The sequence below is a fragment of the Bos taurus genome, chromosome 2 (assembly GCF_002263795.3).
Source record: "Bos taurus isolate L1 Dominette 01449 registration number 42190680 breed Hereford chromosome 2, ARS-UCD2.0, whole genome shotgun sequence".
NCBI classification, from domain to species: Eukaryota; Metazoa; Chordata; class Mammalia; order Artiodactyla; family Bovidae; genus Bos; species Bos taurus.
Genome location: NC_037329.1, coordinates 61,494,491 through 61,511,201, shown reverse-complemented (window position 1 = coordinate 61,511,201; position 16,711 = coordinate 61,494,491). Strand labels below are relative to the sequence as shown.

Here is a 16,711-nt window from a genome sequence, read left to right as displayed (position 1 = left end):
AACTAACACAAAGGAGGACTATGAATTCCATGCACTAATTTTACGAATAGGAAGACAGTAGAGTTAGTATTTCAATATGTAAGTATTTCAATAGTATTTCAAGCCACTCTGTGGCTTCTCCACATTCTATTGTTTCAGTTACCTATGGTCAACTGTAGTCTAAAAATACTAAATAGAAAATTTCAGACAGAAACAATAAGTTTTAAATTTTGTGCTGTTCTGAGTAGTGTCATGAAATCTTAGTAGCTATCCAATGTCTCACCCAAGATGTGAATCATCCCTTTATTCAGAGTATCCACAGTGTATATGGCACTTGCTTATTAGTCAGTTAGTAGCAAACTCAGTTGTCAGATCAACTGTTATGGCAACAGTGTTTATGTTCAAGTAGCCCTTTTTTACTCACTAATGCTTCCCAAGTGCAGGAGTAGTGATGCCAGCCATTTAGATATTCTCTTACTGCGCTAATAACTTATAGGAAAAACCATAGTATTTATAGGGTTTGGTACTATCTGTGATTTCAGGTATCCACTTGGGATATACATATCAGCTATTTCAGTAAACCTTATCATTTGTTCAATAATAACAACAAAGTAACTAAAGGATACTCAGTTTTTCAGAGCAAGGAACTAAGTATTAAGGAAGCAAGCCAAAGTTATAGAGCAACCAGGTTAGTCATGGAGAACAAATGCTTCTACAAACAAAAGTGATATTCTACCCTTTCCTTGGGACAATGAGACTCAATTCTGATATTATGGATTATCAAGTGAAGGTGATAGACGATTAAAATCTAAGCATAATTCCCAAAAGTCAAGCCAGAAATAGTGTAGACATTTCAACAAGAATGAAATGAAAATTTTTTCTATATTCTATTTTAGGAAAATGCCAAACAACATATGCATTATGGATTTTTTTTTTTAATGTAGGTGGGAGAGGGGTTCAGGATGAGGCTCACATGTATACTCATGGCTGATTCATGTCAATGTATGGCAAAAACCACTACAATATTGTAGTAATTAGCCTCCAATTGAAATAAATAAATTAAAAAAATAATAACAAACAAACAAAAATAAACGTCCAAGTGAGCACCCTGAATCCAGTGCAGGTTTAATCCAAAGATCTACATCAATTACTGTAAAGGTAGTTATTTATGTTCATTACAATGAACTAGAGGAATCCAAGTTTTTCCTCAGAGAAAGATTCAAGAGCATCTGTAGACTACTGATTTAAGCATACACAATTTTAAGATTCTTAGGAATAATGATTGAAATAAAATCTAGTTTGTTTGGTTATTCAAAACTCTTCACTCATAAAAACCTTTTTATTAGCACCTAATTAGTAGAAGAAATGGAATTTTTCAGACTTTTAAAACACTTTTTCTCAAGACGTTTTTGCTAAAGAAATAAACTGTTATCCCACCCTCCCAAAAAAGCCCAAGCAAACCCCCAGATCAAGCCAATCAACCAGCCATAAAAAATCCTCAAATCAGGTTCAGTTAATTTCCAAGTAACGCATCTGTTTAAATGCCACATACTCATCATGCCTGAATACAGTACAAAAGGGCAGGTTACCTTGGGTTTAAACTGTCTTGCAAAAAGAAGATACCTCCTGATCTCATCAAGGGAATACACACGATCAATGGAATCCTCAATTCTTGAATGCAAGTCTACTATTCGCCTGGCAATAGCATAATCTGTAACCTAATTCCAAACAAGAAAATCACTTTGATCAGTTATAATAACATCCACTCCAGACTATCCCAGGCATTAAGAAATTATTTGTAGCATGATAACCTCAAGCTTTAATATGCCACCATAAGATATATTAATGGGTTCAAGTTTCTGAGCAAAGTTTAATACCAGTTTCATCCAAAATCAAATGCTTCAGTGTATAGCTGTGCCTTACTCTAATTAAGACTATTCCTGAAGAAATTAACTGACTTACCTAATCTGACAGAAATAAGAGTTGCAGTGCCCTCAGTAAACGCCAGGCTCTATTGCCTTAAGTGTTGTTCCTCACAAAAACCTTATTAGGTAGATAACATTACCCCATTTTACAGATAAGTAAATTGAGGCCTGAAAAAATTAAGTAACTTGTCCAACATCACAGTTAGTAACTGAGCAAGGATTTGAAGAGTCTAGCTTCAGAATATGTCCTCCTAGCCACGATATCATGCTGCCACTTATGAATATATGAGGATAATCATCATAAAACTGTTACTAACATTGAATAAAATCATACTAAAAATATGCAATTTACTCTCAAATGGTATAGAAAAAATGTAGAGATACACAGAGCAAATGGTAAAGCAAATAGGGCAAAAACCTATGTGAACTGAATAAAGGGTATATGGGTACTATATTCATTATTGTATTTCCTGCAACTTTTCTGTAAGTTTGAAATTATTTCTAATTAAAAAGTTAAAAGTAAATAAATTATGTAGAGACATAAATTTATGAAAATCAGTCAATGCCCAACGATGGGGGGTGGGGACTGGGTTAAACATTTTATATAGATTTGTGAAGGAAAAGAACCAAACCCAAAGATAGAACATGAAAACTCTCTAACATTCACATTAATGGAAGGCAAATTTTATTTAGATAAATTTAAAACTTTACTGTAAGCAAGAGTTATTTATTCTGCCTAAAGTAATGTAGACTCTCCATGCTCAGTAATTACAAGTACAATATTACCTTCTAAGGTCATTCTGCAGTTCTGCATACATCTGAGATATGCAACATTGTTAAATATTTAAGTCTAAGTAACTCTAATACTTGGCTTCCCTTGTGGCTCAGCTGATAAAGAATTCGCCTGCAATGCAGGAGACCTGAGTTCAATTTCCGGGTTGGGAAGATCCCCTGGAGAAGGGAAAAGCTACTCACTCCAGTATTCTGGCCTAGAGAATTCCATGGACTGTATAGTCTATATATACAGTCCGTGGGTCACAAAGAGCTGGACACGACCGAGTGACTTTCACTTTCTTTCAACTCTAATACTAATATGTCAGAATGTAAGTAAATCCACAATTTTACATTCAGTCTTAAAACTGCTACATAATTAGAAAAAAATGTGACACATACGATAATTTGACAGGAAGATATAGGGAGACAAATGACTCATAATTTGTGGAAAAAAAGGAAAGTTGTTTGGTATCTGAATTCTTTTCAACCTTAATGAAAAAACAAACAAAAGTCTAATAAAAATATTAAAGGGTATGGTTGAGAACTGTGGTTTTTTTTTTTAGAATTAAAAAGCAACAACAAAAACAACAAACTTGATATTCCTTAATACAATTAAACAGAACCATCAATTAAAGTGATTCCGAGTTGCTTAATAAACCTATCTAATCCTGTGCCATTCAGAGATATGAAAGGTCAGTGCCAACGCATGCACCAATTCTTCACGAGTACATCTTCCAGGCTTGTCTCGATCAATTACTCAAACTGGAAATAATAAAGGAAGCTCAGAGGGACGGCTCATGTAGTTACCTCATTACATTCATCCACAAGTATAAAGAAGAGATCAAATCGCGACATGATAGGAGCTGACAAATTTATATTCTGTTTCAATGATTTTGATCTGTCATAGTGTCCACTGATGGGGTTTGCTGCTGCCAAAATGGATGTCCTGGCATTCAGAGTAGCCTGACCACAAAAGGAAAAAAATCATGACAGGTTTAAAGACAACTGGAATGGCATATGACAAACCTCAACATCATTCATAATTAATGAAAACCAAAATAATAAGATATCATCTTTCATCTACTGAATCATCGAAATCAAAGTCTGATATAGCAACAGGTATCCCCATACAATGGTGCTGGTATGATGTGTATGCCCTTTAAGCCAGTTATTTCTTACTAAGAATTGATCTTGCAGCTAGATATAGGAAGAGGCGTACAATGCTTACAATGTTGTTTGTAATACAGAAGGCTGGAAATGACCTAAACATCATTCTTTTTATAAGAGCCTACCTATGAGTCAAACTGGGGTATATACAAGTGAAAATCATGGAGTAATAAAAAACCATAGTGGATCTAATACATACTGGTATAGAAAGATTACCAAAATAAAACTATAAAGTTAAATGAGCAAAAAATAAAACTTTATGTGCATTATGCTTATTTATGATAAAATATTCCTAAAAGGGACATAAACTCAGCAGATACTTCTGAGTATCTGCTGGTGCTGGGAGGAGGAGATTTCTCTTTTTAATTTATATTTACCTGTTACATTTTTCTTAACTATTTGAATGTATTACTTTTATTTTTAAAGTTTTATTTCTCTCTAATGCTAATTATAATATTGTACTTATTATTTCCATTTAAATGATTTGTCAACTTTATTTCTGTTACAATTGGAAGCACACTTTAGTGAAGACTACAGAGAAGCTTTGAGGAAATTTTGAAAGAGCTAAAAATTTCACCAGTACTTCCTCTACTTTGTTTCATAAATTAATTTTCACAGTACCTTTAACAGCACCTGTAATTTATAGTCAAGTGCTCTACCCCTGAGCTATGCCCCCAACACCTGTAATTTGGATTAATAAGCCTCAGGGCTGTGTTTTCCATTTCAATAAACAGCATTTCATGTTGAAGTAATGAATTTTATTCAAGTGATCATCTCCAGAGCTACACTAGTCTACAAGGCTAAGGCATGATGCAGTGGAACAGAAGTGGACACACATACCTTCACTCCTGCTTTGGTGATAGAGATGGTTTGCTGTTCCATAGCTTCATGAATAGCAACTTGATCCCGCACATCCATCTTATCAAATTCATCAATACAACATACACCCTGTAATCAAATAAGCCTGGCATAAGAAACTTCCTTTCAGATGTCAAATGGCAAGGAAACTCAAAGTTTGCTACCATAATGACTTTAAACAACTAAGGTAAGTAAGCAATCCCAATTCCCTCTATTAGAGTAAGGCAGTACACGATCCCCAAGGGAACCATACAACTTTCAACTCACTTTAAACTCTAGTTTGCCCTTTAAGGGCAAAACTAAAAACAGGCAGTTACTTATTGCAGTTCTACTCAACATCAAAATGTTGTGTAAATCTCAGGGTCAAAACATTCTGGATCACTTCAGTGTTGATTTTAGGCTCAAAGTGAAGGATGAAATTGGAACATGTTTGTATCTACAGCTACAATTTACATGCATTCACAGATCTAACTGATCTATGACAAATACATGCAAAATGCAATAGATATACTCATAGATGTATCACAGTCTAGAAAGGAAAAAGTGCTGAGACGTACTAGTAGTCATAGCAAACAACAAGCTCAGGGCAGGCAATATATTCTACAGAAGTTCAGAAAGTGTTGACTAATGATGATAATCTCAATTTCTAGATTAATAAAACCATAAATTATTTACTAAAAGTATTTTATTTTTTCTTGAAAAAGAACACCTTAATAGGAACTTATAGGTCTTTATTGATAGGGTAGGTGATATTCTGATTTCTTTCTATCTAATCAGGTAAAATGTTCTTACATTATCAGCCAGCATCAAGGCTCCAGCCTCAATGACAAACTCATGAGACTCTTCATCTCTCACAACAGCAGCGGTTAAACCAGCAGCACTGGACGCTTTGCCGCTGGTGTAGACAGCTCTGGGACTGAATTCCTCTACGTGCCTGTTCAAGGTTATCATATTCATTAATATATGATTATAAAGCATCCTTTTCAGGATTATCAGCTTGATACAGTTTACATCAAATAAGAATTTAAGAGAACATTTGGAAAAAGCATTAAGAAAATGCAGTTAAGATAAATGCCATAGATCAAATAGAAAGTCTTTTCTCCTTTGGTCTTCTGAATAGACTAAATCCATTCCTGTCAAGGAAGATGAAATTCATACACGACAAAAACATCAATTAATAGTTTGGCACCAGTAATCTATAAGAAGACCTTGCACTTAAAAAATGAAAACAAACAAAAAACAACAACAAAAACAGAATAGATGTGAAATTTATTCCAAAAAAGGGAAGGTTGTCTTAACGACTAAGAAACAATAATATGCCATATTAAAAAAGATAAGAAGCATTATAATAGATGTTAAAAAAATGTGAAAAAATCTAATACCCTTTCATGATAAAAACTCAAGTAATTACAAGAGGCTTTCCCTCAACCTGCTAAAGGGCATTTATGAAAACCCACAGCTAACATCATACTTACTAGTAAAAGACTGAATGCTTTTCCCCTAAGAACAGGAATAAGACTTAGGCGTCTATTCCTGCCACTTCTATTCAACATTACACTGAAAGATTCAGCCAGGGCAATTAGGCAAGAAAGAGAAAAAGGCACTCAGAGTTGAAAGAAAAAAGAACTATCACTATTTGCATTTGACATGATCTTGCAGACAAGTTAGATCCACTAAAACACAACTAGTAAGTCCACAAAAACAGAATAAATCAGTTTGTGCATGTTGCAAAATAAAAGTTTAATAGTTGTATTTCTACAAACTTGTGACAACCTGAAAATGAATCTAAGAAAACAGTTCTATTTATACTAGCATCATAAAGAATAAAATACTTAGGAATAAACTTAATAAAAGAAGCACAGGCACATACACTGAAAACTACAAAGCATTACTGAAATTAAAGATGACCTAAATAAATGGAAAGATAACCCATGTTCATGGATCAAAAGACTTAATATCGTTAAAAAGCAAATATAATCAGGTACAACACAATACTGCTCAGAGGCAACACTGTAGTACATCTTTTGTGGTGGCAATGGGGAGATGGGAGGCGGGAGCAACAGAAACGAAGAAAAATAAAGAGAGTTCATTTAATATAGGACTATTATCTTCAAACCTAGAACTCAGTCCATGATATACTTGAAGGAAATAATATTTAATTATAAAACTTCAGCCAAAAATTTTATGTTCTAGAACACTGCCATGTTAAAAATTTCCCAAATAAAGGAAAGGCAGCTTGATACAGTATGAAGAGCACATGCTTTGCAATCAAAAGCTGAATTCATGGCTTAGAGCCACCTGTCAGCTCTAAGGAATTAGACAATTTACTGACAACTCAGAGTTTTGTTTGCCTCCCTGAAAAAAAAGACAGTATTATATGCCTGTCTGAATGTTGGTAGGGTATGACATAATACACAGACACACACATACACAGACTCACACAGCACCAAGAACACAAGAGGTGCTTGTGTTGCCATTATCTTGACCTCTAAGTTTCTTAAAAGTTTGAAAGTAAGCCAGTACTTATACCTTTTAAAAATAAGCAGAAACTGCTAAATTCATATTGGTAAGTTCAGCACAAAATGCCTCATTTTTATCACACTGTTTTTGGAAACTGTGTCCTGTATAAGAACTGTGAAGACATTTGTATTCTTAATCTCAGCAATCCTATGCCTAGGAATTTACCCAAAGGAAATTAATAAAATAAAAACTTATACACATTATGATGTTCACTGTATTTGATCATTAAAATAAGTTACTGTTAAGTTGTCTAATATCAGGGTAGGGGAATTATCTTTTAAGCTATAATATGCCAACAAAAAACAATTGTGAAAATAGAGAAACATTGAAAAGAATTTAAAGTATTAATTAAAATTAAAAATATGCATGCTGTGACTTATAACCATGGAAATATATATATATTCATACATTCAAAGAGTTTTATACAAAGATTAAAAGAATTCTATGTGGGATTGTAATTACAATTTTTACGTATTCCAAAATCTGTAAAATGTTGTTACATTCTCCTTAACAAATTAAGGTGGACTTTAACCCAAGAGAGTTTTTGAAAGCCTGTAACTATGCGTATTGTTTTCTTTGTTGTACTATCGCAGGCACTTACTTGAGAAACTGGCTCTTAGCTGTACTTGGGTCACCAACAATGCAAACATTTATATCCCCTCGAAGAGAGGTCCCTTCCCCTGTTGTCTTTGGGACACCACCAAAGAGCATCAGCAAGACACCCCGTTTTACTTCATCATTACCTGAAATAAAAACCCAAGGTATTTTTCAACATGAGTTTAAACAATTTCACAGGACACTACAAAGGCATGTTTACCAACCAAAAGTGCAGAGGTAGCTGAAGCAAAGTTAAGACCAAAGTAAAAATATCTTTCTGGTTTCTCATTTTGATCTTGGTTCTCGTCCTATGAATGTAAAGTCACCTATCACTGTACTAATACCTTCACCTGAAGCAGATGCTGATGCTCACCATTCTAAGAGTTTTTCCTTGTATATAAGTCCTGCTTCCTACATAAAGTCTTTCCCTATGTCACAGTCCTCAAATATCTCTCCCCATAAATAAACTATGTCCACTACAGCCTACCATATTTGCTAGTTCTTTCCAACTGCAGGTTATACGGTTCTATCAAGAGTTTCAGGAAATGATCCATGACTTACCTCTTTTGTATCAGGAATAGTGACCCTATAAATACAAGCTAATTAAACTGATATAGATTAGGCAAGATGCTGAATGTGGTCTACAGCTGCTTCTAAAAACTGTTTTTAAATACAAGAAGGAAATGAACAATTAAAAAAAAAAAAAAAAAAAAGACAACACCAAATTTTAGAAATGTGGTATTGGAAGAAACATTCTTCTGTCTTAATTATTATGACTTTCTGTGAATGCCATCAATGAAATGCTGGCACATGTACAGAAAGGACTTCTTAGAAGCAGAAAATTTAAAATCCATTCCAAAAACAAAATTTCTCTGACTTATAACCTGTATGAAACAAATGAGTTGGAGGTGTGGTAGTTTAAAATAGCCCACAAATTATTTGATAATCCTCATTTCTAGATGGAGCTTAATTCTCCTCTCCTAAAGTGTGACTGGGCTTAGTAACTTGGTTCCCACAAATAGCATATGGTGGAAGAGAAAGTGTATAACTTCTAGCACTAGGTCTTGAGAAGCATTTTGCTTCCTCCTTGCTCTGCTCTTCTGGACTGCATGCTCTGAAGGAAGCCAGCTGTTGTGCTATGAGGACACTGAAACAGTCCAGTGAAGAAATTCATATGGTAAGGAATTGAGGCTTCCAGCTAACAACAAGCACTGACAGATAAGAGTGAGTGGATCCTTATAAGTGGATCCTCCAGCTCAAGTCAAGCCTTCAGATGACTACAGCCCTAGGTGACATCTTGGCTGCAAAATCTACAAAGACTGACCAAGACCACACAGCTAAGTTTCCCTCAAATTCCTGACCTACAGACTGTATGAAATAATGCTTGTTGTTTTAAACCATTAAATTTGGGATAATTTGTTACGTAGCAATAGATTAATTTATGGTGGGGGAATGGAACAGTATAAAAATTTGATACCTACTCATTCTAAGGGAGGATACTCTAAAACCCACAAAGGATTATTAATATTAAGGATTTCAGTTCAATTACACTGACCAAATATTTAAGCAGAAAAAAAGGCTAATTTTCAATGATTAAAAATACATACCTAAGACAAATAACCATAATCTTATGAACTCTTGCCATTACTTCAACTGAATATGCTGCTGCTGCTGCTGCGGCTAAGTCGCTTCAGTCGTGTCCGACTCTGTGCAACCCCAGAGACGGCAGCCCACCAGACACAACTCTGTGCGACCCCAGAGACGGCAGCCCACCAGACACAACTCTGTGCGACCCCAGAGACGGCAGCCCACCAGACACAACTCTGTGCGACCCCAGAGACGGCAGCCCACCAGGCTCCCCTGTCCCTGGGATTCTCCCAGCAAGAACACTGGAGTGGGTTGCCATTTCCTTCTCCAATGCAGGCAAGTGAAAAGTGAAAGTGAAGTCGCTCAGTCATATCTGACTCTTAGCAACCCCATGGACTGCAGCCTACCAGGCTCCTCTGTCCATGGGATTTTCCAGGCAAGAGTACCGGAGTGGGTTGCCATTGCCTTCTCCGTCAACTGAATATAGAGGGATGGAAAAAAAACAAAAATAAAGCATGAGATCTGAAAAGTTAGTCCTATCCTTCAATGCACAAGGGATTTAATGACAGTGAACAGCTAGTAACCAAGAGCTAAGAAAGTGTGAAAGCAGAAACCACAAAGTACAGGCACAGTTGTTGTTTAGTCGCTAAGCCGTATCTAACTCTGTGACCCCATGAACTGCAGCATGCCAGGCTTAGGCACAGTACATATAACCAAAAAAAATACGAAATCTCTTCCCATTGTGAAAACTAACAAGAAAAAAGAGATCAGGATGTTAATCTGGCATTAAGAATATATTTAAGTGCAGTTCTGTCCTAAAGCCAGAAAAAGACTAAATGATTTCTTCTTTTTTCAAAAGAAAACTGGCAAAATACACACAACATAAAATTAACCACTGCAACCATTTTTAAGGGGTTCAGAAGGGGTTTAAGTACATTCACTATCTTTTACAACCATCACCCATTCACTTCTAGGACTTTTCATAACCCCAAACACAAATTCTATTCATTAAACAATTCCCTATTTCTCTCCTCAGCAGGTAATCTTTTTCTACTTTCTCTCTCTATGAATTTACCTATTTTAAGTATCATGTAATATCTGTCCTTTTATAAATGACTTTTAAGAACTCCATCTAAACCCACTAAAAACCTTTTAACATCTGATTTGTGTATTTTAAGAAGTCACATGTTGCTGTTTTACAAACATCACTTTGACTTCAAGCTTATTTCACACATAGACTTCTTACCATGTATAGTAGGGAACAGGCTTGTACAAAGATTGTGGTACAGATTTTTATCTTGACTCATTTCAAACACTTTCTCCCACTCCTTCACAGTCATTTGGTTCTTAATGCTCTCAGCTGTCTGTTCCTCATCTCGGAGCTCTTTTCCTCCAAACTGAGGGGGAGGAGAAAGGAAAAAAATAGTAGATTTTTGAAATATACAAATAGTCAAAATAATGTGAAAGAGAAGAAACATCAGCACAAACAAAATACATCCTGGGAGGTCAAAATCTGTTGCCTGTAAAGGTTTTTTTTTTTAAAAAAAACCTTCTAACCAGAAAGGCCTAAGTTAGCCAAAATACCAAAGAGCTTGTCATCTGTCCAGTGATTTATAAATAACAAAAAAAGCTACCACCATTGTTTTGCATTGCTATCTAAATGAATCCAGATGCTCAAGAGATGAGCCATAATAAAATGGTAATCGTTGTTATGAAGATGAGAATGAATAGAATTATTATGTGCACTCATTTCCCAACACTGGACTATTTTCCAAACTTTTTCTCATTGCTTTCCCACCCTGCAAACAAAATTAAGTTCTCAACCACTATAATACCAGGGGGTCAATCACTCTCAGAAAGAGTAATTTATAAGCTATTTCCCAGATTACGAAATTTTTCTATTTGTACTTTCTCAAGGAGTGTGACAGAGGAAATGTAACAATTAAAAAACAAACAAGACCACCCCCACCTCCAGAAAAACCACCATTAATAATAATAGCACCAATACGCTTAAAGCACTGAACTTTAACACACAAAAATAAGTAAGACTTTTCCTTAAGGTCAGGAAAACAAGGCATGAAAAAATCTGGTTTTAGAACTCAAGAGCAAATCTCAACCCAAGCCCTTGTCTTTAACACTGAATTTACAGCAGCCTCAGGTAATGTCTTTCTTAAGCTTTGCCATTCTACTAAGACACTCACTCACCCTTGGGTTGGTTGGTGCAACACAGCAGGCAAGAAAGACCAGCCTGTATGAAAGGTCTCTAACACCAAGGGCCCGGAGACCTCGAACACCTTCTGTCTCATATCCATCAACACCACTGACTCGGGAGTCAGTTTCTGCACGTGCTCCTGAAACATTGAATGACAGGTTGTTTCATAGCTAAATACTGAAGGTACTGATAATCAAAACTTCTCAGATAAATAAAACCAAAAAATCTAAAATTTCATTTAGGCTTTGAAATTCTCAGAACAGTACCTTCTATAGCAAAATCAGTTAGTCTTTGTTATCATTACAATTCCTTGCTCACTCTGATTGGTAGCCAAAAATAAGACAAGCAAGAGGCAAGAAGCTAGATGTTCTGCAATAACTGAGAATTTGTTAAACTTGAGCCACAGATTACTGACCTGGTGTGCTAAGCTTAGACACGTCAGGCACAACAATCAGCGTCCCTGTAAAGTCACATTTGTCACCAGCTTGAGCTGACTCCACAGCTTCAGCCCTCAAGATTACTTCTAAACTGCGGGGGATACTCCCTCGAGGAAGCTCAGCTTGAGTCTCTTGAATACGAACCTATGACAGAGACAAATAAATGGCCAAGGATGAGAAGAGATCTCTTTCAAGTGCCATGTGATCTAAATTAAATGCACAAACATTGATATATCCTAAATTATCTTACCAGTTGGCAGACTTTTGACATGTGCCAACATTCATCTTAAAAAACTCTTTTCAATTTAGTAAGAGATTACGTCTACTTGAAAACTGCAACTTCACTTTTACCCTCATTAAACAACACATATTTTGTTCTCTTTGTTGAAATTTACTTTAATTATGTGTTTTGGGTCCCATCCTCCTCTAAATTGTCAGCAAAATTTTATGAAAATTTTCACATCTATTATACCCTCCACCTCAATGCAACTGTTAACATTACTTAAGATACACATATTTTTACTGTATTATTTGAAAGAAGTTGCAAAAATCAAGATATTTTACCCCTAAATATTAAAGCACTCATTTCCTAAGAATAAAGACAATCTCCTATGTAACCACAATGCCATCAATCACATCAAGGGTTTAAGTATTTAATTCCATGTCTTCTATTATCCAGTCTACTTTCGTATTTTCCGAATTGTTAAGAATGTCCTTTATTACAGCTGTTTCCCCATCCCGCCAACCTAAATTCATATTTTGGTATTTGGTTTTTATATCAAGTTCTTTATCAGATACAAAGCATCTCTTACCCAAAATTATGGGTAGAGTACAGGCTTCTTACTAACCAAGTATCAAAATAATACAAGAAAACTATGTAAAGACTAAAAGTTGAATTTAATATTATTTATTTTAGTCTGGTTCTCATTTTCCTAGTGCTTGAGCTGCTGCAACTTTTCTTTCCTCCTTGCATATTCCAGAGTTACTCAGTCCTAAAAAGACCTAGCCCCTTCATTCTTAACTGCTACCATCTATCTCTTGCCCAGGTAACTACAACTGCCTGTTAGTCTCTTTGTTAAATACTACCACTGTTGTCCCATTAATCTTCCTGAAACGAAGAAAAATACACATCTTCTGAAAACGTATTCCTCTTGCTTTTCAAAACAGGTCCAAACTTCTCAATTTGAGGATCCAAGCATTTCCATGCCACGCATCAAATCATCTCTCCGACAATTTGGCTCCTCTACTTTAATCATGATAATCCCCATAGCTGTTAACAAGCATGTCCATTTTCACCTGTACTTTTACTTACGCCTTCCTCCTTCTTAACCACCACCTCCCAATCTTATACCAAGTCTCTACTTCTTCAGTTTCCATAACTCTAACTTACAGTGATAACTAATAATAAGTTAGTGTTTATTCTTTGACAAATGTTTTATTTGTCTGAAGGAGCTTCCAATCCAAGTTATTAAAAGTTAAAACACATTTATATACTGATAATTGAAATTTGCATGACAAATTTTTAGCTTAAACTTGTAGTCAGTTTTTATGTAAGTCACAGATCTTTAGGCAATTACAACATTGCCTAAGTTAAGCTTATAATAATAATTACAAGTGCCTAGAAGTGAATTATTAGCATAGGCTGAATCTGATCTAAACAGAATACCTTTTGAAAATCAACAAATCTTGATTTATTCGTATCCAGCAGGAATCTCCGTCTGTTGGCACAAACTGGATTTCGACAGATGTTTGGCTGTGTGTATTTGAACTGCTGTTCCACATCCTTGATCACTGTCTGACAGTCCAGGCACAGGAAAGTTCCGCTCACAAGCTCTGGGTGAACCGGGTGAGTCCGTACCACCTGCCCACTGATGCGAGTAAGCAAACCAATTCTGGATGAGGTGAGCTCTCGAATTCTGTTTAAAGAAAGATACTGCATTAGTAAATGTTCATTCCCAAACTAAAAATTTTCACTTTTAACGAGAGGATATTCAAAGATAATTTATGCTTAAAACAATAAGAGACAAGGTATTCTTTAGACTCTCCTGAAAGAGTGATTTAGTCAACATGCCCATTCCTGAAGTATAATGTACATGCATCCACAACCAAATACATAAATGAAAAAAAAAAAGAAAAAAGAAAAAACCACCTAAGTAAAGGACATGAAAGAACTGCAATTACAATTATAAAACAGGGGCTTCCCAGATGGCGCAGTGGTAAAGACTGTATGCAATCAATGCAGGAGATGTGTGTTTGATCCCTGGACTGGGAAGATCCTTTGGAGGAGGAAATGGCAAACCGCTCCAGTATTTTTGCTGGGAAAAAGCTCACGGACAGAGGAGCCTCGTGGGCCATAGTCCATGGCATCACAAAGAGTTGGACACGACTGTGTGACTGAGCACACACACAGAAATATTTTCTGCTGAACTACATTTCTAAATAAGTATTTTCATAGTACAGTTGTCATGGGGGAAAACTTGTTTGTTTGAACTTGAAGGTTTAGAAAACACTTTATTTCAGAAACTCATTTTATATTAAATAACTTGGTAACTTTATAGGTAATTTTAATAAAGTTTTCAAAATAGCACTTTAATTTCCTCCAATAAATTTATTCTTTAAATAATTGCTAAAGAGGAAAACAGTTTAAAAGTTATGCTATTTAAGCTCTTGACAATTCATTAATTTTTGTGACTGCTCTCAATGTTCATATTTTCTCTCTAAACTAAGCTTTCATCTAAACATCCTTTAAAAGGTGTGCTAAAGTATTATAATCCCTAGAAATGACTTCACCTAACTTACTTCCCTTTCATTTCCCTGGAAATATAAATTTTCCACAATTAAATGTTCTGGATAACTGGGTGTAACTCTTTACAGATGTAAGACTACAACCTTCTGAGCTTTCTGACAAGTGATAGCTGTACTATTTAATGAATTCTTTTTCCTTTCAAAGAGTTTCTTACTTGTGTCTGGTAGGTAGGTCTTGAAATGCAACATAAAAATCCTTGGCAAGAGGGATCTCTTTACGGTCTTTGACAAAGGTTTTCAAGGCTCGACATAGGTAAGGGTAAACTCTGAAAAGCAAACAAAAAGAAAACCAACTTACAACTTTAAGAGGCTTACTAAGCCCTCTTTTCCCTTTCATGCTTCCCAATAGCTGAAACTAAGGAATTTCACCTGATTACAACCAAGCTTTAGAATCTAACTATGCAGGATCCTTCTATCATCTGGTCTAGGAACCTCTTCAATCCTCTTCCATTACACCACAAATACATCTAAGACAACACAAACACCAAATATAAAGTGCTACTCCTTGATATCTATTATTTTTTAATAATCATTTAGCATGCACACCACAGACCACTCCTCTGTCCAAGATTGCTCTTCCTGAACCTGGGCAGTATAATACCTCTTAATAGCAAAGCATGCTCCCATTTGGTGTCAAGGCCTAGTATATTCTTCCAGGTTTAATTCTTGATTGACAGGAAATGGATAAGGGTAGGGAAGGAATCTGTGTACTGATGTGAGAGCAAGTTGGCAGAAATGTTTCACCTGGCTGGTTAGGTGGGTGTGTGCATGTCCCCTTGATTTAAGTTTTAAACAGCTGCAGTAGCTTGGTTTAAGCAGTAGGATCTGTAAGTCCTCTGAAAATCAGCTACTCTAAGGAGACAGAACTGTGCGGCAGTCTGTGCATGCGCTATGGACAAAGGTGTTTCTACCATCAGCCCAATTTTCTACCTCCCTCTCACTTGTCAGGACAACTTTTCCTACTACATACTTTCACAATAAACTCTGCTGCTTATCCTTCTAGCCATTCTTGATAGTCAGATATGACTAGAAACACTGAGACAAATCCATCTCCCAGTCCACCAGGTGAAAAAAGAAGACTGTGACTCCTTATTCCTGAGTCTTCATTTCTCCTTCATAACTGTCCACAGTGTTTATTTTAACCTGATTTTATTTATACAGATTGTCACATTTATTTAATCCAAATGCAGACAGAATTTCGTGTAGAAAGGTTTCCTGCTTTACATAGCAATCAAAAGCAAATTAAAAGCCTAATGTCTAACTCCTGCCCCCAAATATCATTCAGCTTTTAAAATGTTTCAAGGGATTTTATTTAATATGGGACGGGGAATGGATTAAATGAATGACAGAGCAATAGCACCGAATGCCTGACACAAAGTAAGCAATTCTCTTAACACTTGGAAAAACTATCAATAGAAAGCAGAGATTTTCAATATCTGCATGTGAAAAATACTCAACCCTACAAAGGCCTAAATTAGTTCAGAGCAGCACTAAAATAACCACTGGTTGTAAAAAAGGGCTTTGTGACACCTGCCCTCCCTTTATCCTCACAAATTAACACTTCCATTCCAACAAGAGCTGGCTTCCCAGGTTCCATGTCTACTTAAAGATTAATATACCATACCTATAGAACTCCTCTTGAATGGTGGTAGAAAGTTGCTGGTTAAATTGCTCCAGGTCCACAAAACTCACAACCAATGTGTTTCTCTCAGGACGAATTAACTCCTCAGCTAACTGCAAGTACTTAATTTCTCCATCACTGTTCTGGAACCTGCAGATACATACAAATCAGATTAAACTGAAATTAGGCAGTAAAAAGAAGAATCTGAATGCCTGATAATTCGGTATAC

General features: G+C 35.7%; 1 protein-coding gene across 1 annotated transcript in view; it reads right to left on the bottom strand.

The window, feature by feature from the left end:
* MCM6 (minichromosome maintenance complex component 6) overlaps positions 1–16,711 on the bottom strand; it is a 34,613-nt gene that overhangs the window by 13,086 nt on the left and 4,816 nt on the right. Inside the window, 11 exon segments of the mRNA NM_001046234.1 lie at positions 1,569–1,697; positions 3,486–3,641; positions 4,686–4,793; positions 5,496–5,637; positions 7,825–7,966; positions 10,654–10,804; positions 11,613–11,758; positions 12,035–12,200; positions 13,723–13,972; positions 15,017–15,127; positions 16,486–16,632. Coding sequence (NP_001039699.1) covers positions 1,569–1,697; positions 3,486–3,641; positions 4,686–4,793; positions 5,496–5,637; positions 7,825–7,966; positions 10,654–10,804; positions 11,613–11,758; positions 12,035–12,200; positions 13,723–13,972; positions 15,017–15,127; positions 16,486–16,632 — 1,648 coding nt within the window.